Source organism: Coloeus monedula (assembly GCF_965178545.1).
Source record: "Coloeus monedula genome assembly, chromosome: 9".
NCBI lineage: Eukaryota > Metazoa > Chordata > Aves > Passeriformes > Corvidae > Coloeus > Coloeus monedula.
Window position 1 is genome coordinate 28,914,356 of NC_138789.1, and position 26,884 is coordinate 28,941,239.

Sequence of the window (26,884 nt, forward strand, 5' to 3'; positions counted from 1 at the left end):
CAGAGCTGCCTCATCACTGTGCCCCTGCCTGGTGGTCACCCTCACAAGGCTCACCTTGTACTTCTGCTGCTCCCTGGTTTACGTAGCACAAACCCAGGGAAAAAAGGAGCTACCTGCAGAAAGTGGATGAGGAAAGTGTGTGAGAGGTGGAATCTGCAGAGAAAGAGCACTTGAAATCAAGTAGCTGACATACAGAATGTGTTTTTGTGAAATAGGCCGCAGGAAAAGGTTGGTAGGAAGTGACAGACGTGCACTGTGACACTGTCTGAGAGGAGAAGGACATAGAATTATGGAAAAATACAAGAAAATAAAGAAGGATAAAATAAACAAAAGCTGCTAGAAATTTAAAAAGAGCAAAAATACTAAAAAACTAAAATGAGCATGCTAAAGAGTACAAATCCTAGCACAGAACTCTGGGGGATTTTACTGTAAAAACCTTTTATTCCTTATTCTATTTTTAATAAGGATTTATGTTAATCTTCCATGGCAACCAAATCTCTTTAAGAACCTTTGGTGAAGGAAACAGTACTAGGGTTTCCAGAACTCCAAGTCCACTCTCAAGTCTTTATCTGTTCTGGCAAACACTAGGAGGGGAAATAGTTATGTAAATATCATCCATGTCATCACCACAATTTTAACCTCTGTGAGGCAAAGTAGAATCAGTAACAGAAAATTAAAGTATGTGTCTTGAAGAACAGCCAAAAAAGAGCAGATGCTGCCTGTAGCTGTTATTATTCAAGTTCTTTAGTCCATGCTTAGGCTGACCTAAACACTGATGTGTTTAATGCCATCCTGTACACTTCAGTAACTGCAGGCAATGTAGAAATTATCATAAAATTGTACCCTAACCAAAAAAAAAAAAAAGGTTTAAATCAATTAGTAAAAGAGGCTGGTGGAGGGAAAATTTAAATAAGTTCTTATTCTGAAACAGGAAAGGGACAGAATAATCACATCTCCTTAGTTTAAGGTACTGAGACTTTTCCCTGGAGTGTCTGAAGCAGGGTGCTATAGAAGACAGGATGACTGGCTCAGGCATCCACAAGATCTGATTAACTTCTTCCTATGAAACAAATACAGTATTTTCTGAAACAAAAAAAGATCAAACAAAATAAGTACTCATACGTTTTAGCTATCGTGTAGTGAACTGAGCAAGAAGAAAAGAACGCGTGTGGTGGGGTTTGATGTGCTGAGCAGGCAGTGCAGGGCTGGATGCAGAGCCTTGGCTGCGAGCCCTGGGCTCTGCAGGAACAGCTCACACCTCGCTGGCAGCTGAAGGCACTGGAGTCTGCTGGGCTTTGGGAAGCACTAACAGCAGCCTCTGAGCCTGAGAAGAAAAAATGACAATATGAATTAAGAATAGGTAAAATTGCCGTAGCCCTTCTCAATCCATCCTTTTGGAAGGGGGCACGTTTTCCCACCTCTAGAAGGGTTAAAGCAGTTCCTCCTCAGCCCCGTGCTTAAGCGCTTTCAATCCCTCAACTCCCCAGATAATTGAATTGGCATTTTCGCCTCATTTAACAATTTTTTAAAAATTTAACTATTTTTTAAGCAATTCTGTATCTTGCTCTGAGAGTAATGTTTGTGGCGGGTATAGGTACACTAACCTACCTACACCTTAAGCACAGGCAATTCTGTACCAATCCAGCAGCTCTTCACCCGTGACCTCCCCGGCCCGCGGCAGCACTGACAGCCGGGACGGGCTATGAGGAGGCAGCACCCGCCATGTTGGGACGGAGCGGAGCCTCCCGGCCGGTGCGGGGAAGATGCGGGGGCCGCTCTCGGCCCAGGAGCTCACTCCGGGTGGGTGACACGATCGCGCTTCGCCCACGCGTCACCCCGGGCCGGGTGACACATCCCGGGCCAGCTGACACGATCCTGACTCGCCCCCTCACGGAAGCGGGGCGGCCGCGAGGGCAACCGCCGCCTCCAACGGGTCTCACTGTGATTGGCGCGAGCGCACCCCTCCTCGTCTGTGATTGGTCAAGCTCGCTGTCACTCCTGGTCTCTGAGCGCAGGGGCGGGCGCTGAGTGGTCGGCGCTGGCGGCGGCCCCGCCCCCGCGGGGACGCGCGGGCGGAGCGGAGCCGCGGCCGGAGCCGCCGGAGCGGGGGTGGCCTGAGGGCGGGGGACGCGGATGCTGTCGCCGCCGCCATGGAGGCGAAGTCGGCGGACCCGCTGCTCTGCGACAGCCTCATCCTCTGGGTGAGTGGCGCGGGGGTTCTGCCGCCTCTGGGGCCCCTCGAGGACAGCGACGAGGCGCCAACGGCGGGGGGCTCTTCTCTCCATCCTTCCCTCCATCTCTCCGTCCACCCCTCCCTCCGTCCCCGCCCGCGGGAGCAGGAGCAGGAGCTGCGGGTGGGTCGGGCACGGCCGCGGCAGTCGGGGCTGCCTGGGACACGCTGCTCACAGCCAGCAGAAGGTGCCCGCGGCACCCTCGAGGTGTGGATGTGGTGGTTGGAATATCCCCTGGGCCCAAGTGCGGCTCTCCAGTGGTGGCTTCAGTGTGGAAACTGCTCGGCAATTAACAATATGAATAAATAAATGCAATTAATTTGAATTGACAGGCGCAGAAACCTCAGAGTATTTCATACTGGCTGGTTAAAGCGTTTATTAGTCAGGCACGCCACACCTGGGCGTGTGATGTTACCTGTGCCAGAAGCACCTGTTTGGAACTGTGGAGTTATTTAGGTTGAAAAAGACTTCTAAGGTCATCGAGTGTGAACATGTTCGTTAAATTCATCAATCACTCTTGCTTCTTCTTTATGTTTCTCTCCAAGCTTCTTCTGTGACCTTGTGTGTAATTCTGGTCTTGCAGGTGCAGTAATTTTGGTCACAGGGAACTCTACTGAATAAAACTCCTGCATGAAATCTTGGCAGGGAAGGTCACAATTGCCTGTGTGAAAGGTTTCTCTAGAAATAGCAGGTGTTTTGCTCTGTGAAGTGTAAATCATGGAGAGAAGGGAGTGTTTTAGAAGCACTGTAGAAATCCAGGAATGAAACTGGTAAAAGTAGCAGGAACAGCAGCCAGAGTAGGTGTTCTTAATTTCTGCATGGCAGTACAACAGTGTTGATGAGTTAAAGTCTGCAATAAATCACTGATAAACAATTCCTTCCTTTCTTTTCCTCCCTCCATTTTCCTTTTAGTGGCATTGTATTCTCCCAATGTTTTGTTTGTCTCTAGAATTTTGATTGTCTTATATTTACTCCTGTCTGCTTAGATATATTTTGTTATTTAATCTTTTTATTTCTTGGGGCTCTTTAATTTTGTATTTTCCCCTCAGTAGTCAAGTAAGAACAACTCCGTTGTGATTCAATGGCAAAACAAATCACTGTATTCCTGAACTCCTTTACAAATCTTGTCAGCATTGCTGAACTCTATTATTTTTTACAATTCCTGCTTAAAATTTTCTTAGCCTAATTCTCATTTATGGTATCCTCACAGTGCCTAGCTGTAATTACATCATGAATTTAAATGGTACTTTAAGTGGCCTTAAACTGAGCAATTGTGTCAGTGTAAAGGAACATTCAGGTTTTCTATACAACACTCAGCAGATGCATGTTTTTAGATTTAGCACCCTATTTCTCAGGCCTAGTTTACAACTTAGAAACTGACTGTTAACACTAGGATGTGTTTGAAACATCCTTTCCCAATTTGAATTTCAGTGTGAATAATAGGGAAGAAAGTGATGTGGGGAGAGGGGGATGAAGTGCTCCGTGTTTTGAGAGAAAAGGGTTCTGTAACTCTCTGCTTCTAATGGTTTCTCAGTTTGTTTGCTCATTAATAGAGCAAGCAGATGCTTATGATTCTCTGTGTTCTGCTGCCAGATCTGGCACTTTTCTATTTTTATTTTACCAAGTGCTATATTAGAGAACATGCTGTGTCCAGAGGAGAAAGAGAAAATTCAAATAAAAATGTTACCTATTGGTTCTGTAGCCCAGCTGTCATTGAATTTAAAGTCCTGAGGATTTTGCAGGAAAAACATAAAGCAGTTAAATTGAATTATAGGAATAATGTTTATGAGTAGCCATGAAAAATAGACTTAGGTAATACCTGCTAAGATGGAACTCACAAGTCTGTAGCAGAAACAATTTTCTAAGTTAGTTATTTTTCCACTCTGTGTAGAGGAAAAGTTAATTGGATGTTTTTCAGTGCTGTACTGCCTTAGCCTCCAAAGCAGGGACTGGATGTTTAGCGACATCTTTAAATTGGAAACTTTTTCCACTATAAATGCACCACTGCTTGGCACTGACACCACTGGTTATGTTCATTCTGTCCAGTGGCTGACTTACTCTACTAATATTCTTGGTTTCAGCATGGGAGTGTGTATTTTTATTTTAAAAACTCTTTGATTACTCTGTAAAACCTCTGTCCCTCGTGTGTATAATCCAGGTGTGAAATGGAGAAACTCAACCCCTCACCCTGAGGTGAAATTGAAGGCACACCTTCCCCAGGTGGATGGGCTGATTTCTGCTGGGCACTCAACACTCGTGTTTCATCTGCAAATGTTTGGTGGTGGAGCTACAGAATGAGCTTTTCAGCTGTGTGTGTGAGCATCTCTGTGTCCGAGAGAAGAACTTCTGCTGTAGCAGCAAGTGGCAGGGTGCATTTGGGGTTGAATTCACTAAATGGTTTTCAGTGTGAGCAGCAGCATATCCTTGGAGCTATAGTTAGTAAAACTAAGAAAATGAGGGAGAAGAGAGAAAAGAGCACTGCTACAGTCCTGAAGTCTGTGGCTTCTTTTTCCAGCCTCCTCCCCACGCCTGCCACTTTCATTGTTTTTTCAAGAACAGTAAAAATCCATTTTGATGAAATGATTGGGCTGGCATAAGGTTTGGAGAACCCATAATTAATACTTCTACTCCCTCATTATTTCTAGGTCATTATATGACTTTTAGATACATAGAGAAACCAAGACTGTCAGTCCTGCTTTTTACTTAATTTTAATTAGCTGTTTCTATTCTGGGAGATGGTGCATAAAGCATTATTGCACGTCAGGGTTTTTTAAGTCTTTGTTTATCTGCTGTAACAGGTTCAGGTGAAAGGGTAGTGCCTCTGCTTAGCAATTTCCTTGCTTTAGGAGGGGTATATCCAAATGGCAGCGTCACAATATTGTGCCATAAAACTCTGGATTTTGGGAAGCTCAGCCTGGAATGTAAACTTGCATGCCCGTGTTTGTGCTGAGGCTGCTGGAGTAGTAGAAGCCAGTGCTCTCAGGCACAGCAGCTTTGGGCTGTGGTGTTCCACTTAATCTTTTATGTAACCTAGGGGGGATTACTGACTTCTCTCCTCCTGTAAGACAGGATTTAAAGCCACTTTTTAAATTAAAAAAACAAATGAATAAAATCGCTTGCTCTGCAATTCTGCAGTTCTTCTCTTGGCTGGATTTGACTCTTTTTGAAGGAAGCAAACAAGCATTCAGAATTATGGCCACTCTTTATAAAAACAGAGTGGGCAAAAAATGCCATAGATTCTCACAGCTGGAAACTGCTTTTCCATCACTCTGGTCCAAGTAGCTCCATTTCCCAAACACAAGGTCATTCACCAGGAAGGAGTTCTGAAGAAGCTTGTGTTGCACAGGATGTGTGGGAAAGCCCTCTTGAGGATGCACAGGTTTTTTAGGACATTGTAAATGCAGTAAGTTTAAGAAGTCAATTTCTGCAGTGGACAGGGTTTATAAGTATCTATACTTGCTCCCCTTCTGTTCTGTCTTCTAACAGTACTAATAATGAACTTTCTGTTTTGTTTATTGTGGTAAAGAAGGCTCTTATTTTCCTGAGTAACTGTGATGAACTGCCATGTGTATGGAAATGGCTCTCTCATCTAGAAGAATTAGTTCTGAGCTGATTGTCTTTGGAGGAATAAAATATTGCAATTCTAAATATACAGGTAGTTCTGTTAAAATGTTAGCTGTAAGCTTGGGGATAGTTTGCAAAAAGTCCCACAATATCTAAAACAGAGACACATTTTAACATTGGGGTAATCCGATCCTATTTCTATCACTAAATTCTTGTAGTAACAGACTGGAATTTTTTTTTTCCCTGTCAACATTCGTACCTTATTCTGATGCTATTTTTTGTTTAGGTAGTTACATCCAGAACTAAGCACTGCAACGTAATTCGAGGGCTGGGTAAATATGACTTTAGTCTCCCAAGTTATCTTTCCATAATCTGATTTACAATAGAAGGCCTAGCATGGAAAAACAGAACATGGGTGTTCGTACCAACTTTTTAAGCTACAAGTCATAACAGTCACAAACGTTGAGATAATTGGGTTGCCTTAAAGTTTGCATGGTTCAAAAAGGATTTCAAGTAGAAAGACATCTTGCTAAATGCTTGTGGCTTAAAGGGGAGATGGAAGATGGCAGCTAATTTATTGTCTACTGAACTAAACCCAGTGGTTTTTTTTCCCTGGTTTAGCTGCAGACGTTCAATACAGCTGCACCCTGCAGAGATGTCCAGGACTTGACTAGTGGGGTTGCCATGGCTCAGGTGCTTCACCAAATGTAAGTTGATTCTTCAGCTGGAAGAAGAGGGATTTAATTTCCTCAGTTTTTTGTGTTTGACAGACGTAGTTGCTTTTAAAGTAGGCAGAAATTCAGAGTGAACAGTTTATAACAGAAGACAGGTTATGCCTTTGTATTGCTGTTTTGGGGATGATATAATAGTTGAGTAATAACATGATGGAAAAGATGATGAGAAGATATACAAATAGTGCAGTATTAAATTCATATTTGGGGATAATTGGGCAAGGATGACATTATCTTTTTCACTTTTCCCATCAGTGCTATTTCCATGCTTCAGGCAATATGTTCCTCTTTGGAATGACAAACTAAAGGTTCCAAAGGCATGACTTTGTGTTCTTTTCTTCCTGGAGTTGCTCGATTAATTTAGATTTAAGTTCTGGGTTTTAAATGACAACCTATTATTCATGTGCAAAAAAAGACTTGGAAAACTTCAATGGCAATTAATAGTTAGGAATTATTTTACTTTTGGTTAGCTTTTCTATTGGTGTGTTGAAGATTGGTACTCTGAGTGATACACTAGTTTTGAAATTTGCATAGAGGGTTTTAATGCAAGTCTTTTTTTGAAAGAGTATCATGCTACAAGTTATCATTGCAATTTTATTGCTATTGTTGGCCCAGATAATTGGAGTCTGCATTACCACCTCAGGTTCAAAGTGTCATTTTGTAGTTATTAAGAAATGACTTAAACACCATCACAACCCACCTCCCGAAAAAAATGAACTCAGAAGCCCTCCTGTCTGTTTGTAAAGATTTTAAATGTACCTTTTAAAGACAGAGCTGACCCTTTTCCTGGACATGGCAAAAATTGATTTAGGGCTTGCTGAGGGTTGCTTCCCATGTATTTGGGTATTAGGCTGCCACATGCTTTGGGCAAACTTTTTAAGACCAAGTTGGTTCATGTGCAAGTGGGGATAATGATTGTCCTTTATTAGGGGCTTTGAGAGCAGTGAATAAACAGTGCACTGTCAAAGTTAAATATTGTTAACTATGCTGTGATTGTACTGCTTGGCAGCTCAGTGTGTATAAAACACCTCCCTCAGCAATTCATCCTTCTTTATGCTGGCAAAGTGAATCCCCTTCTGCCCAGGGGAGCCAGAGACATACAAAATATACAAAATGCCAGTAGTTTGAAGTGTTTTCTTAATAAGTGCCTTTGACAAATTGTAATGAATGTTAGTTAGTCCAGCCTACAGGAATAGGTACCAAACATAATGTCAGCACTAGTCAAAAAAGATGTTTCTTTACCTCATTATGGTTACTTTAGCAGGTATAAAAATTCAGCATGACAAAGGTTTTCACATCCTTGTGTTGCAGCCATAGCTGGCTCAGGCACACACAGAAATTCTCCCAGCCCTGGAATGTGCCTTAATGCAGCCAGCAGGGTAGAAATTTCCTGTCACATAAGTTTACCTTGCAATCTCCAGGAGTTCATGCCTCATTAGACACTGTAGTTCAGCATCAGATGATTTAATGCCAGGAATTTGCTGTCTTAATTTATTTAAATCTGTGCTTATTGATTAATCATTTAATTTTATTTCAGAGATGTTGCCTGGTTTGATGCGTCTTGGCTCAATCGCATTAAAGAAGATGTTGGTGACAACTGGAGAATAAAGGTATTTAAAACTGAAGATAGTGAACTCTGTGGGGTTGGGTGTTGTGGTTGTCCTGAGGTCTGGCAGTCCAAAATCTACAGAATGAAGCTCAAGCTTTTCAAGGCTATTTTAAATGAGCTTGGGCTGTCTGTTGATAGATGCCTTCCAGCATTATTGCATGGGGATTTTCTGTTGTGATTATTCTCTTCCTATGTCCTCTCATAGAGCAGCCTTGTAACCATTTTATTAGAAATTGCTATTTGATATAATAAAAAGTAAAATTTTTAATAAAATTGTAACCTTGTCTTTCATGTACAATAACTAGTCCAGTAATTTGAAGAAGATACTGCAAGGAATTATGGACTACTATCATGAGGTATGGAAAAACAAATTTATTGTTGTTGTTCTCATCATTAAACACGATGATTATTGCTCCCCTTGACTTTGCCAAGTAGAAAAAAAGCTGTAATTTGTTTTGAGGACCTTTTAGGCAGAAAGTGTATGATAATTGTCTGTTAAGTGGGAGGTCTGAGTGAATATAAAATTAGTTTGAGCAGGTGTGTTTTAGATAAGGCTCTTCGAGTATGATCTGGGAACCACATCTCTGCCCAGGTGAATGTTGAAGGACTGAGCTGCAGAATCCTGTTGACTTTTGTGTGTGCATTCATGTTTGCTCTTGTCTATAGAAGGTTTAATCCTTTTGTACACAACAGAACAAACTCAGCAGCCCCAGTCTAGGTTTTAAGGTCTTCACTTGGGAGCTGGGAGCCAAGGTAGGAATCCTCCTGGACACAGTAAGGATCAGTTTGTTCTGTCTCATCCAGGGATGAGTACAGCAGCCATAAAAGCTGCTGTATTTTGAGTTAAAAAAAAAAAAAAAATTGCTGAATTTTGTATGTGTTGACTTGATTACAGTTCTGTAATGGGTGTGGTCTAGAAAAACTAGCCAGATCTTGTTTTGGCTTCCTGGTCTCACCTGGGCTGAGCTGTGACACCAAGTGCCAGGCCCTGATGTGCTGCCAGGTCTGAGGATCTCTGGCAAGCCCAGAAGCAGAACTTGCTTAAGCCTGTGAGGAGCTTTTTGAAGGATTTGAAAGCAACTCCATCTGGAAGTATTATTAATTCCTCCTTTTATTATGTTGGTAAAATAAATGTGTTCTCTAATATTTGAGAATTGTTCCAATAACTTTTACTATTGTCACTTTTTCTTGTAGAAGTGCTCAGTTAACTAAACCTGGTAACAAACTTACTCCTAGGACATTTTCTCTGGCTGGCTCACTGAGTCCAGATTTCCTACGTGATAGCAGATTTTCATGTTGAACAAAAGTGGGAGTCTACTTTTTCTCTTAAATTTTTTTAAAAATTTTTTTCAGTTCCTGGGTCAGCAGATTGCAGAAGAGCTTATTCCAGACTTGACCCAGATATCTGAGAACTCAGATTCCACGGAACTGGGCAGGCTCCTGCAGCTTATTTTAGGTTGTGCTGTGAACTGTGAGAGGAAACAAGGTAGGCACTACTTTAACCTGCTCAACAAACAGCAGACTGCCTCAGGTGGTAGTAAGGTGGAAAAGTGTAGAAACTTCTCTTTCTTATCCATCAGCATTGTTAATATGCTGAATGCCTGTTCTGAAACTGGAGTTCACTTAAAAGCAGAAATTATATGGAAAGTGAATAAAACTCAAAACTTTGTTCAGAATAAGTTTAAAAATAAAGCCTGAAGTGTGTATGGTTTATTCATATTGTTAAAATATGTACCAAGTCCTAGAACTTCCTATTCAAATGCAAATCTAGCAAAATTAAATTAAACCCTTAGATTAGAAACTGCCTCTTCTGTGCCTGCAGAGGCTCAAGATTGAATTGGTTGTTTTTGCTCCACTTACCAGAACTAGTCCTCTGTGCTCTGATTGCATCTCTCCTTAGGCAGAATATAAATTTGTCTGGTTAAGAGTTTATAATCTTTTGTGCTTTTCTACCATATTTCTGGATGTTAATGGTAGTCCTCTGTGTAAAAAGACCACTGCCTGTTTTGAGGGAGCTTTATGGATAATAGTTTCTTCTGGATCTTTCCAGCATGTTATTCAAACCATTGAGATGAACATTGTCATGAGTCACTACAAATCCTTTTTCACAGAACACATACAGAATATCATGACCCTTGAAGAGTCTGTTCAGCACGTTGTCATGACAGCCATTCAGGAGGTGGGTAACAGTTCATAGCCTGATGCCATCAGCTGAGAAGTCCAAATAACTTTTTGTTGACCTTTGTGAATTCTTTCATGCAAGCAAAGGTCAGGGAAGAGTATAAGTACTTTCCTAAATTATTTGGGAGGTTCAGGACAGAAGACCCTAAACCCCAGCCGAAGGGTTTTGATTTTACATTTGTGGTGCCCAAACATCCAGCAGATGCTTAAGATTTTTTTTTCCACTCCAGAAATGTGTACAGTTGCCAACCACTGATTATACTGGAGTCAGATTCTGAAATTTCTGTCCCAGTCTTGGTTGCAGAGTTAAGCTGATGGTGTTTGTGAGGCTGCATTGTTCTGACAGACCATTCCAGCCTCTGACTAACAAGCTTGCAGCTGCATCTCTTCTATTTTTGTCATGGTGTGCTCCTCCTCCTGTCTTAATTTGTTCTTGGTTGGATCATCTTAGTGATCCAGCTCACAGCTTAGCTCTGCAGTCACTGGCTTTTGAGAGCTTCAGGACTGTGAAGCAGTGTGGAGAGAGGCAAAAACTAAATACTGACTTGAAGAAAAGGTGTGTAATTGCACCCTCATCAAGGTAACAGTGGAGTTGGTAATAGGCTTTATAACTTAGATTTAAATTGACTGTATAGTCTTTAAAGTGAGTAAAAGTTACCCTGTAAGTGTCCTGTTGGTAGAAATAAATCCATAAACCTTGTGTTTGTTGTCTTCTGACTAAGTAAACTTTCTTGAATAAGGTCTAGAAATAATTCAATAATTCCTGAGTGAGGAGTAAAGCCCTTTAATTGTTGGTAAATACACACTGTACATCTTTGTATTGCAGAAGTAATGTTGTCACTGTTTGTTTAGTGGCAATTAATGGGACACAAAGAAGTGTGATAAGTTAATTGAAATACTGTCTTCTGGTTCATTCCAGTTTGACTGACTAGGGAGTGGCAATACCTTCAACACATCACACATTCATCCACTACAATGTTACTGACCACTTGATTAATTAAGAGAGGAGGGAGGTAAAAAATCATCTTATTGTAGATCTGTTTAAATCTTTTACTAGTCATGAGGTGAGGAGGAGTGTTATTAATCTGTTTTGGTATATTGAAGGGATGCAGTAACACAATGGAAAATGCAGTTGGTAACTCAGTAGACAGTGAATTTACAGATCTATAACCTCTAATTTAACCTCTTTTGCTGTGGCCTCTTTCTGTAGCTCATGAGCAAGGAAGTAACGGGTCCTTCCCCGTGTGATGCATCAAGTGAAGTGGAGCAGCAGGTAACTGCCTGATCTGTGTTGCTGTTGTAGATCAAGCCTGAACAATAAGTTGGTATCTTGCCATCCCTTAAATGAAGTAATGCTGGTTTTCAGTGCTAATTAACTGAAAACTTAAGTGCTATTCTATAGCTTCTATAAAACCCCACAGTGACTGCTGTGTCATTTTCCTGCATGGGGTAAAACTGGTCAGTGCAAGCCTACATTTCAGGAAGGGGTAGGGGTGCATCAAGGCTCAACCTTGTCAGGCTGAGTACTTCAGGTTATTTTTAAGGGGTTGTGAAAATTCCCTATAATTTGAACCCTACAAGGTGTTGCACATAAAATGAATTTGTCTTTAAAAGTAGCTGCCCATAAAGAAACATCAGTATTTCTATTCTGAGATGAAGGGCAGGCATTTGATTTAACAGGGATTTGGAAATGGTGACAGCATGAACATTCCTGTATTTTGTTTTGTTGTGCCTTTAGCCTAGGTTGTTGTGTTTCAATAATTTACTTTCTACATGTGATAGTCATTTAGAAGGCAAGTGAAATGAGCAGGGATCCTGATCTAGCAGAGTATATATAGGTTTGTGTGTCAGTGTGTGCACCTAACAGCCTACTTAAATAATTGGTGTATGCAGTTGTGGCACTTTAGAAGCTGTAACTGAGTATTTTGGTTGTGGGCCACAGTAATTGACTGCCTTATTTTTTGAAAGCTTAAAAAAGCCTTGGAAGACCTTCAGGAAGCACTAGCAGAAAAAGAAGAGTTGGCACAAAGATGTCAAGAGCTGGATTTGCAGGTAAGAAACAGCCAGTTGCTTATTTCTTTAATATGTAGTGGTGCTGCTGTTAAGATGCAGAAATTCTGAAGGGTAAAGTGAATTTTGCATTGTTTAAATTTTTGGGAGAATTCTTAGCTGCTTGTGGGGGAAAAGCAATCATTCTGTGCTCCAAAATGCAATTACTGGAAAGAGTTTTCTGATGGAAGTGTAAGCTAAGGTCCTGTGCCAGCTTATCTCAAAGGTTCTTTGTCTTAGCTTAGTGTTTACCCTTAGTAGCAGGTAGTGTTAAAACAGTGTTATCATGGTTTTAAAAATCGCCTTTCTCATTTTCAGTCCTCTAGTCTTTTGTACTGTGTCCAAAAAATCCAGTTCGTGTAATAAACAGTAATTAGATTTAATCATAGGAAAATGATGCTGTTTCAATAGGAGTTGATGAATGACAAAAATTTGTAATTTATCTAAAACTTGCTAACTTTTTCTCATACACAATTGCAACATGGAGGATATTTCAGGATAAAAATAATGAAAGCTAATATATCCTTGCTGGCATTTTCAAACAACAGTACTAATAGGCCTATTTTTATTTTTAATGGATGTAGCAGTTAATCAAGTCACTCTTGTGAGAAAGGAGGACTTCATGACAATAACGAGAAATTTGCATTTCAATCAACTTTTTAAAGAAAAAGAATCACTTTTCAGCCCCTCTCTTATGGCACTATAATCTGAGAATAGGAAGAGTTTTATCTGGGAAGGCAATTCCTGTCAGGTTTGGCTCTGCACAAAGAGAACATTCGGGTGGCATCTTCTTGTAGGAGCCAGAGGGCTGTACTGGCTGTGTGGGCCTCTGGAAATGAACACCCACAAAAGCAGAGGCCAGTTTTACATTTCTTACAGACAATGACAACTGAAAGAGTAGAATACTTGTGTCTAAAGCAGCTCAGAGCTACTTGCTATGCCCAGGAAGCTATTGCTATAATTGAATTGATATTTAATTTCCTTTCTTTCTTGAGGCAGTAGTAAGGCTTTCGAGTGAAAGCAGAGATCTAAAAATGCTTGTGAGAAGAATCTGCAGGAGAGATCCCAGGTGTTCTCCTGTTTTCCACAGCTTTTCTTCCAGAATTCTGTTAATTAATCATAGATGATGCGAAGCCCGTTGCTGGTAACGTGGCATGGGACAGGTGAAAGGTGTTCAAGGGACAGGTACTGCTGAATGTAAACAGATGAGTTAATGACACCACAGCTCTGTAGTACTGTGATGTGTCTTTAAAAACTCTCTTCCTAATTTGTATTGACTTTGATGCCACTTCTGCTATGTTAAAATAATAACAAAGAGGAGAAGGCTACCAGAAAGGAACTGAGAAAAGATATAAGACTTACTCTGAGTTGTGTCATAGTTTGATTTTTAGGTTTTTTTTAAGTCTAAGATGGGTGATGTTTTAGCATTTTTCTAGAAGTCTGAATGTTGTGCATGCTTAAGGAGTGGCTGACCTTGAACGGGAGGCATTCTGCTGAGCAGGGCTCGGATATGCTCTCTACTCACAGGTGTTTGTGTGCATGGAAATAAATAGTAAATGACATTTGGTACATAAAAAGGAGTGAACCTAGAAAGCCAGCACCTAATGAAGAGGCAGATTAATTGCTGTTTGACTTTTACGTCTGTTTGACTGATAGATTTTTAAATTGTGATCACAAACAAATTGTTTCTTAATATTGCATACATAGATTATATCTGTTTAATAATGTCATCATGATGGTTTTTGTAATTTTATTTATTTGAAGCCGTAATATTGACTTGACGCTTCTCATTTAAACTAATTCTTAATAAATTCACTTGTAAGGTCTCAGTCTTCCTTGATATTTTCCAAGAGTATAAGAAAGGTAGGTTTACTTTATGATTCAGGAAAACATAACCCAAAAAGCATATTGTCCCTGTTTAAATGCCAGTGACTAACACACGCTACGTGCTCTTATGTTTGACAGGACGTTAAAATTAACACCACAGCTTTCACTAGAAAGGTTCTATCCTCTTAATCCTCCTGGCTGTGAAGCTGGCTCCTGTCAGTGAAGTGTTGTAGCCCCCGTGCTTAGCTGTGACGCCGGCTAGCCGCGTGCGGCGCTGCCAGGGTTGCATGCTCCCCTGCAGCTGGCCAGGCTGTCCGTGCGTGTGCGCTTCGGCCAACCCCGCTTCTCGCAGCCGTTCCCTGCTGAGCACGGCAGCCTGGGCGTGCTGGCCATGCCATGCTGCTTCTGGCTGTCAAGTACAGGCAAGATGGACACTTCTTGCACCAATACTCAGAGTTTTTTGTACGGCGTCCGTGGTGTTTTTGATGGAAGTACCAGTTTCTCTCCATATCACTTTGTCTGCCTTTTTACCGTGGTTTCAGTTACAGAAATTTGTCTTTTTATTTAGAGGGACTTTTCCTTTAGTGCTTCATGACTGTCATACACTAAAGCATCTGTATGCTCAAGTGTGCTCTGTAAACTACGTTCTAAAACTTCTAAACGCTCAGCCTTTTTCATAAACTAATTTGGTGATGTATTGCTGTCTTGCCTCGGTTCTTTGGACAGGTCTTACAGTGTTCATGCTGTTTCATTTGTGCTAGGTGGCTGCCCTCCAGGATGAAAAAAACAGCTTGATGTCAGAAAATGAGATTATGAATGACAGACTAGAGCAATTAGATGACTCTCTTGATGATCCAAATACTGTGGTTGCAAAAAAGTATTTTAGTGCACAGTTGCAGCTGGAACAATTGCAAGAAGAAAACTTCAGGTATGAAATTATTTCCCCCAAAAACCTCTTACTTGTCTAATGTACTCTGAAAATTTCTGGTACTCTTTGGGGATTTTCCATCTAAATTTCTTTTGCGTTAAAAGCTTTCTAGTGCTGTGTACACATATTTTAAAGACAGTACTTCTATTTAAATAGAAAAAGAATCTGTTACTTGTTGTAAAAAGTATTAGTTTGTAATTGGCACAGCCTTTTAATAGTACCAAAAAGGTGATGGAAGGCAGAAAAATGAGGGCTGAAACGATTGGTGTGTAAACAAAACAAACCCTAACCCCTCCAACACCACCACGTCCCTCTACTGAACTGATTCCTTTCACATATTGGTCTCTCTGTGATCCACATTGGGACAAAATCACTTCTCATGTGATTTGTTGATACTGATGTGGTAAATTGGCAGTGTACAATCCATTGTGATTTAACAGGTAGGCAACAAAATGTTCCATGTTTGCAGGAACATTTTTCCAGCTACTTAAATCAGTAGTTTCCCTGTTATCTAACTTTAGTAATTCTGGTACTAAATGAAACTGTGCAATAATGATGAGTTCCTAACAAAGGTCCCGGTTTTGATCTGGTAGGCTTGAAGCTGCAAAAGATGATTATCGTGTCCACTGTGAAGATCTAGAAAAACAATTGATTGAGCTGCAGCATAGAAACAATGAACTGACCTCTCTGGCAGAAGAATCAAGAGCCTTGAAGGATGAAAATGACATTCTTAGGTATGTAGCAGGGAGAGCTCCACACACACATTAGGATTTAATGGCTAAATCCAAGGATTTGTCTTTAACAAGATTTTTTTTGAGGTGTTACTTTTGCAGGTCTTACCTGCATCAGATCTTTGGCAAAGTAGAGGTGAAGTGCAGACTTTCAGGGAAATGCTCCATTGTTTGACAAGAATAACACATTGAATTTTTCTGTGAAGCAATGACTACAGAACTTAGGCTTCTTCATGTGGGACAGAAAGTGGAAGTTCTCATGTAGAAAAGAATATATACAGCTAGAATTTTAATCTAACTTTGTGTCCGTGTTCTAGGCCAGATTTAGGTTAGTGAGATCCTAACTGAAGATGAAAATGAAACACACAGTAACCTTCAGGAGAATTTAATGTAACATTCCAGCTTGTGTAAACTGTATTCAGTACCAGACCACCCAAGAAATATCCAAAATACAACACAAGTTGTATTGTGAAACTATATTCACAATATATGTGAATCTTCATAAAATAATATGAATAAAAGAAGAAAAGTGGTTTCAGGTGTTTAACTTAGTGGTTCTTAAATAACATGTGAAACAAATCCTAGCTATAGAGCTTTTCCATTGTTTTCTCGTACCAGCTCCTGGTGAGATACGAATGCAGATAATAAACACAAATATTAATTTTAAATTTATGGTCCCAGTATTTTCTTACCATGTAGATTTTTGTTAATGATTACCTGACAGTTCTTGGTAGTATCTGCCAGTGATCATTTTCATAGAGCAGTTGTGTTCTAATTCTGTATAATCCCCCAGTGAGAACATACCAGGTACCAGTACTTTGAGATGACTGTCTAGCACAGGATGTTGTGGTGCCACAGAATTCCTTAGGGATATTTGACCCACTAACCCTTGCTGGCATGTGACTGTCATTCTCACTTGAAGGTTGGCTGATTTCAGTTTTATTAAGCAAGTCTGTGTTGATGATACATTTAAAAATAAAGCAGTGAGATGTAACTGCTGCTAAGCTGTCACATCTCTCTTTGAAAGCAGCCTGTGTCAGCAGAGTTGGAGTTGTGTAATCCTTCCTTCTAATTGCTGTTTATACCTTAAGGGCCACTGCAGACAAGGCAAGCAAGCTGGAGTCAACGGTGGAAGTGTATCGGAAGAAGCTGCAGGATCTGAACGATTTCCGCAGGCAGGTCAAGTCCCTGCAGGAGACCAACATGATGTACATGCACAACACAGTCAGCCTGGAGGATGAGCTCAGGAAAGCCAACGCAGCACGAGCCCAGCTGGAAACCTACAAAAGACAGGTAGTGCAGCACTTGTGTTTGAAAGGTTCATTTTTCCCCAGGTAGCTGGGAACACCTTAACAACCCTGCATTGTCCCTTGGGAATTTCTTATTTGTGAAAACTCCTTCATACCCTGCCATTCCCCCTGTCTGTTAAATTTGCAAGCTTGACTGTAGCTGCCCTCTCGACTGATGTGAGAGTCCATAGCCTGCATGTTTTTCTTCTTTACTCTGACCTCAAGTGATTTGTGTGCCTGGGAGAGGTTGATCAGCTGTAATTGAGATAATTTATATGGAATCATAGAATGCATTGGGTTGGAAGGGGACCTTGCAGATAATCTCATTCTATAGCCACAGGCAGGGTCACCTTCTAGCTTCCACTATCCCAGGTTGCTCCAAGCCCCATCCAACCTGACCTTGAACACTTCCAGGGGTGGGACACCTACAACTTCCCTTGGCAATCTGTGCCAGGGCCTCACCACCCTCACAGTAAAGAATTTTTTCCTAATACCTAATCTAAACCCATTCTTTTTCCATTTGAACCCATTCCCCCTGTCTTGTCACTATGTGCTTACATTCTTATATTCTTATCTTTCTTCATGGAAACGAGAAGTTTAATTTTAATTTTTGTAGTAATTCAGAGAGTTAAGTGAAAAACCGAAAAACCAACAAAAACCCCCCAAAACACACAGGCCCCCATCCTATCTCCTCTTCCCTAAGCTTGAGTGATCAACTGTTTTATTTTGCCTGAATTGGGCAGGGGTGACTGTTTTAATATAGCTTTTGGGAGAAGCATCTTGCAGTATTCCTCTGCTAAATAATGTTTTTATGAAAAGGTCCAGGAGCTTCATAACAAACTGTCTGAAGAATCCAAAAGAGCTGATAAGCTGGCATTTGAAATGAAGAGACTTGAAGAAAAATATGAAGCTTTAATGAAAGAAAAAGAGGTAAGTCCCTTCAAGAGTTTGTTTGAGCACCTCATAAATCTCTCTCAAATCTCTGCTTGAGGAGAACCTTCCTGGCAGTAGTGCCATCATAGTAGTGAAGTTTAGTGCCCTGTGCGTGTGGATATACATATAAAACATAATATGGAATCATCGAATCATGAAGGTTGGAAAAGATCTCCAAGATCATCAAGACCAACTTAAAATGTGCATGTGTCATTATTACTTCTGATTAACGTTATTTGGTTTTAAAAGTGGTGCAGCCTGACCTAATTCCACCTCAAATGTGTCTTGTTAGAGATTGATAGTGCAGTGTGATGCATTAAGAGAGACAAATGAGGAGCTCCGGTATGCACAGATGCAGCAGGATCACCTGAGTCAAACAGGTACTGCTTTATCTTTAGAGGCTTTTTTATTTGTATTAGAGGTTTCTTTAAGTGTGTTAAATTAAACCCCTCATGTGATTTCAGGTGAATCTCGTTTTAAAAGCCATGAGAATCTTGCTGCTGAAATTCTGCCAGTGGAATATAGGTGAGACAAAAGTTTTCAGGTTGTTTTGGGGTATTCATGGGTGGGGCATGATACTGCCTGTGTGAAAGTTCAGTATTTTCCTTGACATGATTCTTTATCCCACTCCTTGCTTTGCCTCCATGTGGGTGTTAATAATTATTTCCCCATACTGTGATTGCTTTGTTTTCTTTCCTGAAGTCATATCAGATTGCTGTATATAAATCCAGGATTGGAGTGACAATTTAAAATTCTGCTCATATCTCTTCAAGTTTTCAAACATTTTAAGTTGCCTTTTAATAACAAATAGCATTGTTACTCCAATTATATCATTAAGCAGAACTTGCTTGGCTCCCTTTGAGGCTGGGAGAGTGAACAGGGCTATTACTTTCTCCTCTTAGTCACCTTCTTAATTAACAGTGACTTCTTTTTGTTGTTTTTGATTCAGAGAGATGTTCATCCGGCTGCAGCATGAAAATAAGATGCTCCTACTGAAACAGGAAGGATCAGAAAACGAACGGATTGCAGAGCTCCAGGAACAGCTGGAGCAGAAGCACCGGACAGTGAACGAGCTGGAAACCGAGAAAAGGTGATGGGTGAAACTACAACATTGTTAAAATGCAACAAAAAGTGATCTCTGGAGTTTCAGGGTGACCTGTGCCATGCATCTGTAGTGTAGCACTGTGAGGAACCTTTTCTTTCACCAGTGTAATCATAAATGAAGGATAATGAAGTAAGGAAGAAGGGAGGTGATTTAAATGTGGTGGTGTGAGATGTGGTAGATCTGTGTGTACCATACCCTGAGGGAAGTGTTGCTTACAGGACACTCCTCTTCGCTGTGAGTGATTCTTGGTAGACCAAGAATGGATGTGAACTCTATTTCTACAACTTCAGACTCTTAGACCATGGATTTTCTATCAATGAATGCTAAAGCAGTTTACTAGAATATGAAAATTTTTGGTAGTTATGTTTTCTCAAAATTTAAAATGATTACAGGAATTTCATTATAAAGTATTCAAGAAAGCTCCATGTTTGTTTCAGCAGAAGTTCAAGTCCAACTAAAAGCATTTGAAATCAGTTTATTTGTGGCTTAAATCCTGCTCAGTAGACCCTCTGAAAAATTAATGAAACAGAAAAGTCTGCCTGTGAACTATTCAGATGGGCAATAACTGTCTTTTCCTCCTAAAAGGCTCAATGAAGAGCGTATTGGGGGATTACAGCAGCAAATTGAAGATCTGCAAAAGACTCTACAGGAGCAGGGATCCAAGACTGAGGGAGTAAGTGAAACATATTGCCAGTTTTGTTTAAAGTCCTCCAGTGTAGCAGCAAGTCCTTTGTTTAGATGTGCATCTTACTTTTCAGTGTATCTGAAAAATAACCCCCACAACTGCAGTTCAATTGAAAAACTCATGTTTTATGTGATTCTTTATGGAGCTGTAACCCTTCTACTTTACTTTAAAAAATGTGTAGTTTTATCATTCAATGGATTTATTTGCTTTGGCTTATTTGGTTGTGCTCTGTATTCTTGGCTGCTTTGTAAGAGCCCTTGAATGTTGCATGGTTATGAGATACTGAAATGTAACTGAATTTTAACTCTCTTCTTTCACAGTCCAGCAACCTGAAGCAGAAACTGGCAGCACACATGTAAGTAAGGCACATGCATCCACAATAGCTGGTTTACACTACATAGAGCACAGGAACTGCTTAAATCATGGTAGAGATGTCTTGTATTTCTAAGCCATTGATTTGAGAATTATGCATAAAGTGAGTTAAATACTGGTGTTGTAGTTTTGTTTTCTCTGACCATGATGATCTTGTAATACCAGTACCACTTCACTGTCTGTCTCTTCACCACCATTAGCATTTTAACTGTTTTGATTCTACAGCAGGCTGCTAAAACCATCACTCAGAGTGTATTCCACTCTTCTGAAACATTCCCAATCCTTTCAGCAGATGTAGTTCTTGCTAAGATGATGCTGGAGGGGCTTAATTGTTCATTTTCCTGGTTTTAACTACGGAAGGATCAATTCAGAAGTCACAACTTTTACTATACTAGTATTTCTATTCAAACCCTGAAGAATTGCTAGAGCTTAAAATAGTTATTTTAATACTTCTGTCAGGAGGTTTAAGCTTTCAGCTGTCAAACCTGGAATTATTTGTGAGCTTAATACGTAGCCCAAATTTTCATTCATAGGGAAAAGTTGAACGAGGTTCATGATGAGTTACAGAAGAAAGAGGCTGATCTTGCAGAGCTCCAGCCTGATGACAGTCAGAACCGTGAGTTGTTTTTTGGTATTTTTTTCATAAGACTGTGTTAAGTTTCTTCTGAAATTATTCCCATATTCCCTGGACTATAGGATGCTTGTCTGGATGAGGCTTTCTGCTGCAGCTTAGCTTTAAATCTGAACTGGGGGGTGTGAAGGGAGAGGATCCTGGGGGAGACGAGGTTTGTTGAACAGTGCTCTGCAAAATGGGATTTCAGGGCCAGGTGGGACAACTGAAACAAAAATAAGAACTTAAACCTTCTAGCTTCTACATAGTTCTCTGTTTGGGGGCTGGTGAAATCAAGAGAACACAGAAGCCTTGAGAAACCAGTTTCTATTTTGTATGTCTTTGTTGATAATTTCTGTAAACAGCCCAGAAGATCGGAGAGCTGGAAGCAGCTTTACGAAAAAAAGATGAGGATATGAAAGCAATGGAAGAAAGATATAAAATGTACCTTGAAAAAGCAAGGAATGTGAGTGGCACGTTTCTGAACATATGCATTCCTCCCTCATAAATTGTTAAACAAATTGAGTGTCTGTGTCCCCACCTCCCAATTAAACTTAGTAGCTACATGTTGCATTTTTAGTCAGATTGTTCAGCTGCAGTCAATTAAGTCTGAGAGAATAAATAGGGTTTAGGCTGAGCATGAGGTGCAGTAAGCATTCCTTTGTATCCTTTGCTCCCTGTTGTACAGTGGAACAGCCTGACCAGTGCCCAGCCTGTTCTGACATTCCTCCTGTCATCAGATGAGATGGAGAGCTGTTGAGAATCAAACTGACTTGTAATGCTCTTCTTTTGCCTTGTCCAGGTGATAAAAACCTTAGACCCCAAGCTAAATCCAGCATCAGCAGAAATTATGTTGCTCAGAAAACAGATAATGGAAAAAGACAAAAGAATTGAAGCACTAGAGGTAAAAGTCTTACATATATTTAATAATAACTTCTAATATGCTCTTGTTTCTGATATTAGGCATTCAAGGTATTGTTTCCTAGTGATTCAGTAAAATCTGCTTGGCTGAAATTCTGAATGGATTGTTGACAGTAGTCCAAATATCAAAAGAGTTGGGGAAATGCATTCAGTTTCACAGCAATATTGCAGGGACTAGTTAGAATAGTTGCCTCAGCAAATACAGAACTCCTCAACATGATTCAGTAGGCTGATAGGTCTGACTGTATAAATGCTGTGGCCTCACATTTCTTTCATGTAATGTGTACTGGGGAAGTACATTATATAATAGCAATTAGTCAGTCACTGGAGGTACATTCTTTTCAGGTGAAAAATTACTAAATTATTCATAGATTTTCTGATACACAGCAGACCTCGTGTGCATTTCCCCACACAAACCCTCAGAGTACGTTTCCAAGTTCCGTTTGTGTTTCTAACTGCAACTTGTGCAGTTCAGCCTCTTCTTAAAGCAGGCTGATATTTATCTCTCAGTCCTTTATGAAAGTATTTTTGTTTATACATCTAGGCTTTGTAGTTACTTTGTGTATTGAAGCATTTCTGCTGCCTGTGTTTATTTCACTCAGTGGACTGCAGTAAGTCTATGCACCTAAAATTTGTGTTTTCACTGAGCTTTGTCTCCTTGCAGAATGAATTCAAAATGGCTAAGCTACGTGACTATGAGGAAAAGCTGATTGTAACTGCATGGTATAACAAGGTGGGTCAAAAAGTCACTTATTGGTATTTCAGAAATCAGAAGAACATATTTTGATCCATGTGCCAGTTAAATCTTAGTTAGTCGAAGAAATACAGCAGAAAAAAATTCTGTGTGCATACTAAGTAAGCATGAGCGAGGTGGGTAATTTTTTTTCTTCTGTTTTTGCTGTTGTTCAAGTTGTAGTTTAACTCCTTTGCAGAGCCTGACCCTGCAGAAGCTGGGCATGGAAGCCAGGCTGGTTGGCAGCAGTGGCAGCTGCGGGGCCGGGCCCGGCCGCTCCTTCCTGGCGCAGCAGCGGCACGTCACCAACACCAGGAGGAACCTCACTGTTAAAGTACCAGGTGCAACATCTGATTAAACACGAGGGCATGAGGAAAACTCACATGCTAAAGTGTCCTTAAATGTTTTATACCTTCCACTTTACCTACTTGATGAAAGAGGAGGTTAGAATGGTGGGCAGCTGCAAATTCCAACCTCAGAACCTGTCAGGAAGGGATTAAGGTGATCAGCCAGAAGGTAGCACGTAGTTTTCCAAGTAGATTTAATAACTGCAGCATGTACAAGCACAACTTAAAAGATTTATATTTGCCTTCAGATTATATTGTAAATATGAAATTTGGCACTATATATTTAAAAGTTTATTTAAATGGGTTTGGGCTAGAAAGTTGACTTTTTTAATGGAAAGATGTTATGCAAAGGTGTACTTCAGGAAACTGGCAATATTGGGCATTTTTGCTGGGCTCTTCTGAAAATAGATCTAAAAGATTGATAGCATCTTTAAAAAAAAAGACTTTTATAGAATAGAAACTACAATTTTAAAAGCAAGAAAATACTTGCATTTATAGAAGAAGAAAATAAAGGTATAGTACCAGTTGTTATGTAACAGAAGACAGGATTTGTTTTGTGAGAAGCAGAATTGCTCAGTTTATTTAAAAAAAAAAAAAGCAAAGCTTAAGTTTGTGCATATATACACTAAGGAAAACCTGTCTTCAAGATTTGAATTCACTTAAGCCAAAAAGCTTGTCTTTTCCTGGGTAAGAAAAAAGCTATTATATTAACTCAAAAGTCTGGGCTATATTTTAAAAGTCTGGCATATTGGTACACTGCATTTATTTGCAGAAAGGGGATTAGGTGGGAAAGAGCCCCATTTATTTCAACCTATTTATACAACCCTGTGCATGGAAATTGCATTTCCTCTTTTTTAAGTGTAGTTTCACTTGGGTTATTCTGAGCTAGCTGTGCTAGGCAGAGGAATGAGAGATGGCTTTGGCAATTACTGGCAGCAGAGATTGATTGTTGGCAGGGAGAAAAGTGCATAAACTATAATAGTTTGATAGAAGATGAAATGGGGGTTAATACCTGAAATCTGTGTGCAGGAAGTTGCTGTCTTTCACAAAATTTGCGACTTTATTTCCCAAATGTCTTACTTTTGTTTTTAATTGTATTTTTAAAAAACCTGTTAATGTCTGTTCTTTGCAAGTGGTCTAGGAAAAGATCATTATACCCATAGTTAAATAAAATAAAATTGCAGCAGCCCTTAAAATGAAATGAATACACTTAAATTAAGTACTTGAGGGTGCTGTACCAAACCACCATCTAATATAAAATTCAGCTACATGTGAGAATGAAAACACACCTGTCTCACCATTAAGGCTACCTTTGATTTGAGACCAGGGTTCAGCTTTACAGAATTTTTAGCTTTTGAATTGTGACATTTGGATAGTCTGTTGTTTTGTCTGCCCCTTACTGTAGCTTGTCCATTGATTTCTTGCTTCCCCAACATCTTAAATTTTTAATTGGCCATTGCATGTAATGCCAGAGAAAAGGCAAGTATTCATTTTTGATACTTAGGGTCGCTTCTTAGTTGTGGTGGTTGTTTTACAGTGCTGTGTGTGTGAATAGGCATTCAACAGATCTCCTCCTTCAAAAGGCATTGGTTAAAAGCCAGTCTCGTGCAAGTGTGGCATGAGGCAGACACATGGCTGTAGGAGAGTTGTCTGTGGTGGCATTCTTCAGGACTCTCTGCTTCTTTGGACTACCTCGTGGGGTTTGAGGTCTGTTACTGCTGCAGTGGTGCTGGTGGAGTTGGTGTTTTTATGGTACAGTTGCATATTTAATCCGCCGGTGCTGTGGGTGGGAGGTGGGGGTGAGCAGTGGAGCAGGAGATTAAGTCTTAGCAAGATGCTTCCATTCCTAAAATCTGGTACTTGGTGTGTTCTAGTGAAACGTGGAACTGTCTCTGATAGTGTTGAGTGGGTCTCTTAACCCTCATTCTTTGCAGCATGGAAACTTTCATGGATGTCCTTCAAATGCTCATGTAGTTGGTAGGCTTGATTTGTTGTACTTCTCACAGTAGTGGAGCTGTGTCAGTAGTCTGTCAGGTGCTGAATAGTGACAAACTTGGGGCAAATGTCTTTGACTTACACTTCTCAAAACTGCAGACCCTGGGACCAAAAATAACCAAGAACCTCCCTATCATTTAATTGGAAGTTTGTCTTCTGACTAGTGATGGAAGAATTTAAATTCTGAACTACAGGCAGGGACGAGCCTTTTTCAGGGCACAGTTGTCCCCACTAATCATGTTGGGGTTGCCAAAATGGATCTAGTTTTCAGGTATTGGATGAAATGTTGCTTATTTGAGACTTTTCCAGACTGTTAAGAGTGAAGCCTGTGAATATCACTCAAAGGTTTCTTTGGGACTGAGAACCTGTTTAAAAGCAGCTGGTCTACGGCTGGTTAAACCTGGGTTCCATCCTGTGAACAAGCACCTGATGTGTAGAAATAAATACTGGATTATAAGCCATGGTGTTGTATTCACTTCAGCTCGTCTGGCTGTGCAGGAAGGACCATCAGATCAGGATCATTTTAATGTTTGCTTCACTTGTGTCAAACCAAAAAGCTGCTAAAAACACTGCTGTGTTACAGCTGAGTTGTGTCCAACACGTAGCAGCAGAGCTCTGTGAATCCATGTCCTTTGATGCACCACTGCTGAGGCAGGAGGAACAAAGAGGCCCCTTGGCTCTCCTGCAGGATGAATTTGCACCATCCCATCAGCGCCGTTCAGAGCAGACTCAAATATGAGGTGAAACCACTGAATACTGCTGAAGTTACACAGCATTATTAGTAATTCAGCCAGTTTCCAGTAAAACGGGTAATGTAGATCCAAAGAAACAATAAATATGGTCTGATTGACATATCATTTGTTAAGTATTTTTTATATAAGATTAATTACTATGGAAGAGAAGTGTTTTATAGCAATAATACAAAATATGGACTAGTAGGTTCTTTTACTCAAGATGGGTCAGGCAGCAGTTTTGAGAAGATTCTTTTGCAACAACCTTATTATATAGTGGATTAAGAAACATTCACTGAAAATAAATTTTCACCTGATTTTTTTGTTCATTAAAATATATATATGGGTATTCTATTTTCTATGATACACACTTACTTGGAAATAAGTAATATAAGCAATACTGATGTTCTATTTAGGTAGCCATAAATAGTTTAGAAATTAGAATATAGAAACAATTGTTTAGGAGTTGGTAATGTCTATTACACTAATTTTCTTACTTGTTTCTTTTTCCCCTTCCCCTAAAACTGGAGTTAAGGTTTTCAGTGTATTGGTGTCTACATCTTCTCTTTAAAACAAATGTAAACACTGTGTTGCATAGAACTCGAAAAATTGCACTAATTTTTAAACTTTTGGGTTTATTTTTTTCTTTGGGAAAAATTCTTTTATATTCACATAAAGATTTTTAAAATTAGTGTTTTGGTGTCTTTATTCCAAGCAATGTATTTAATGGTCCTGAGATGCTGTTTCTGGGCAATGCATTACCTGGTTCTACATGTTGGTACATTTGCACCATCTAAAATGTCCTGTTTCAGGATAAAGATGTATTATAATGGGGGTATGGACGTAATGAGTTGTGCTGCTCTCCTCTGCTGTTGCCCAAAGCTGCTTCCCTCTGCTTGGCCCACAGACAGTTGTCTCAGAGCTGGGCAGGGGGCCTTGTGAAGTGAAAAGTTTAAACCCCTCTACAGATGAGCTGTGAAGTGACCCTGTCAGTATTATTGCTGCTGAGGTAGGTGAGGGTCTCTGCCTGTCTTCAGCCCCACCTCCGAGGACACAGGGGACAGGTACAGCTCTAAATCACTCTGCTTGCTTTTATTTGGAAAAGAAAACTGCCTGCCCTGTCCAGGCTGCTCTGCAGGTGATTGATGTGCTCCATTCTTAGCCTCATTGTCAGCTCTCTTGTTCCCTGAGCACTACTGCCAACCCAGAAGTGATGTTGGGAAAGAGCAGGCAGCCTTCAGCCCTCCAGAGCGAAGATCTGAGGATGAGGAGCTGCGTTGATTCCTCAGCATGGAAGGGCCTGTCCCAGAGA

General features: G+C 40.3%; 1 protein-coding gene across 1 annotated transcript; it reads left to right on the forward strand.

Moving 5' to 3' along the window:
- Positions 1-2,134: 2,134 nt before the first annotated feature.
- On the forward strand, positions 2,135-26,257 carry HOOK1 (hook microtubule tethering protein 1). Its single transcript, XM_082287571.1, has 22 exons — positions 2,135-2,201; positions 6,417-6,502; positions 8,064-8,136; positions 8,441-8,491; positions 9,489-9,621; positions 10,247-10,314; positions 11,527-11,589; positions 12,285-12,368; positions 14,954-15,120; positions 15,714-15,854; positions 16,943-17,144; positions 17,960-18,070; positions 18,366-18,453; positions 18,538-18,598; positions 19,023-19,163; positions 19,764-19,851; positions 20,184-20,218; positions 20,769-20,851; positions 21,211-21,311; positions 21,648-21,749; positions 22,431-22,499; positions 22,699-26,257. Exons 1-22 carry the CDS (start codon positions 2,151-2,153, stop codon positions 22,855-22,857), a joined length of 2,157 nt encoding a protein of 718 aa, XP_082143697.1. The 5' UTR covers positions 2,135-2,150; the 3' UTR covers positions 22,858-26,257.
- The last annotated feature ends 627 nt before the right edge of the window (positions 26,258-26,884 follow it).

Bases quoted from the DNA above. Each gene is read 5' to 3' on its own strand.
- HOOK1 (XM_082287571.1), top strand. From the start codon at position 2,151: ATGGAGGCGAAGTCGGCGGACCCGCTGCTCTGCGACAGCCTCATCCTC. The intron at 15,121-15,713 runs GTATGAAATTAT...TTGATCTGGTAG, and splicing joins TTGCAAGAAGAAAACTTCAG to GCTTGAAGCTGCAAAAGATG. The intron at 18,599-19,022 runs GTGAGACAAAAG...TTTTTGATTCAG, and splicing joins ATTCTGCCAGTGGAATATAG to AGAGATGTTCATCCGGCTGC.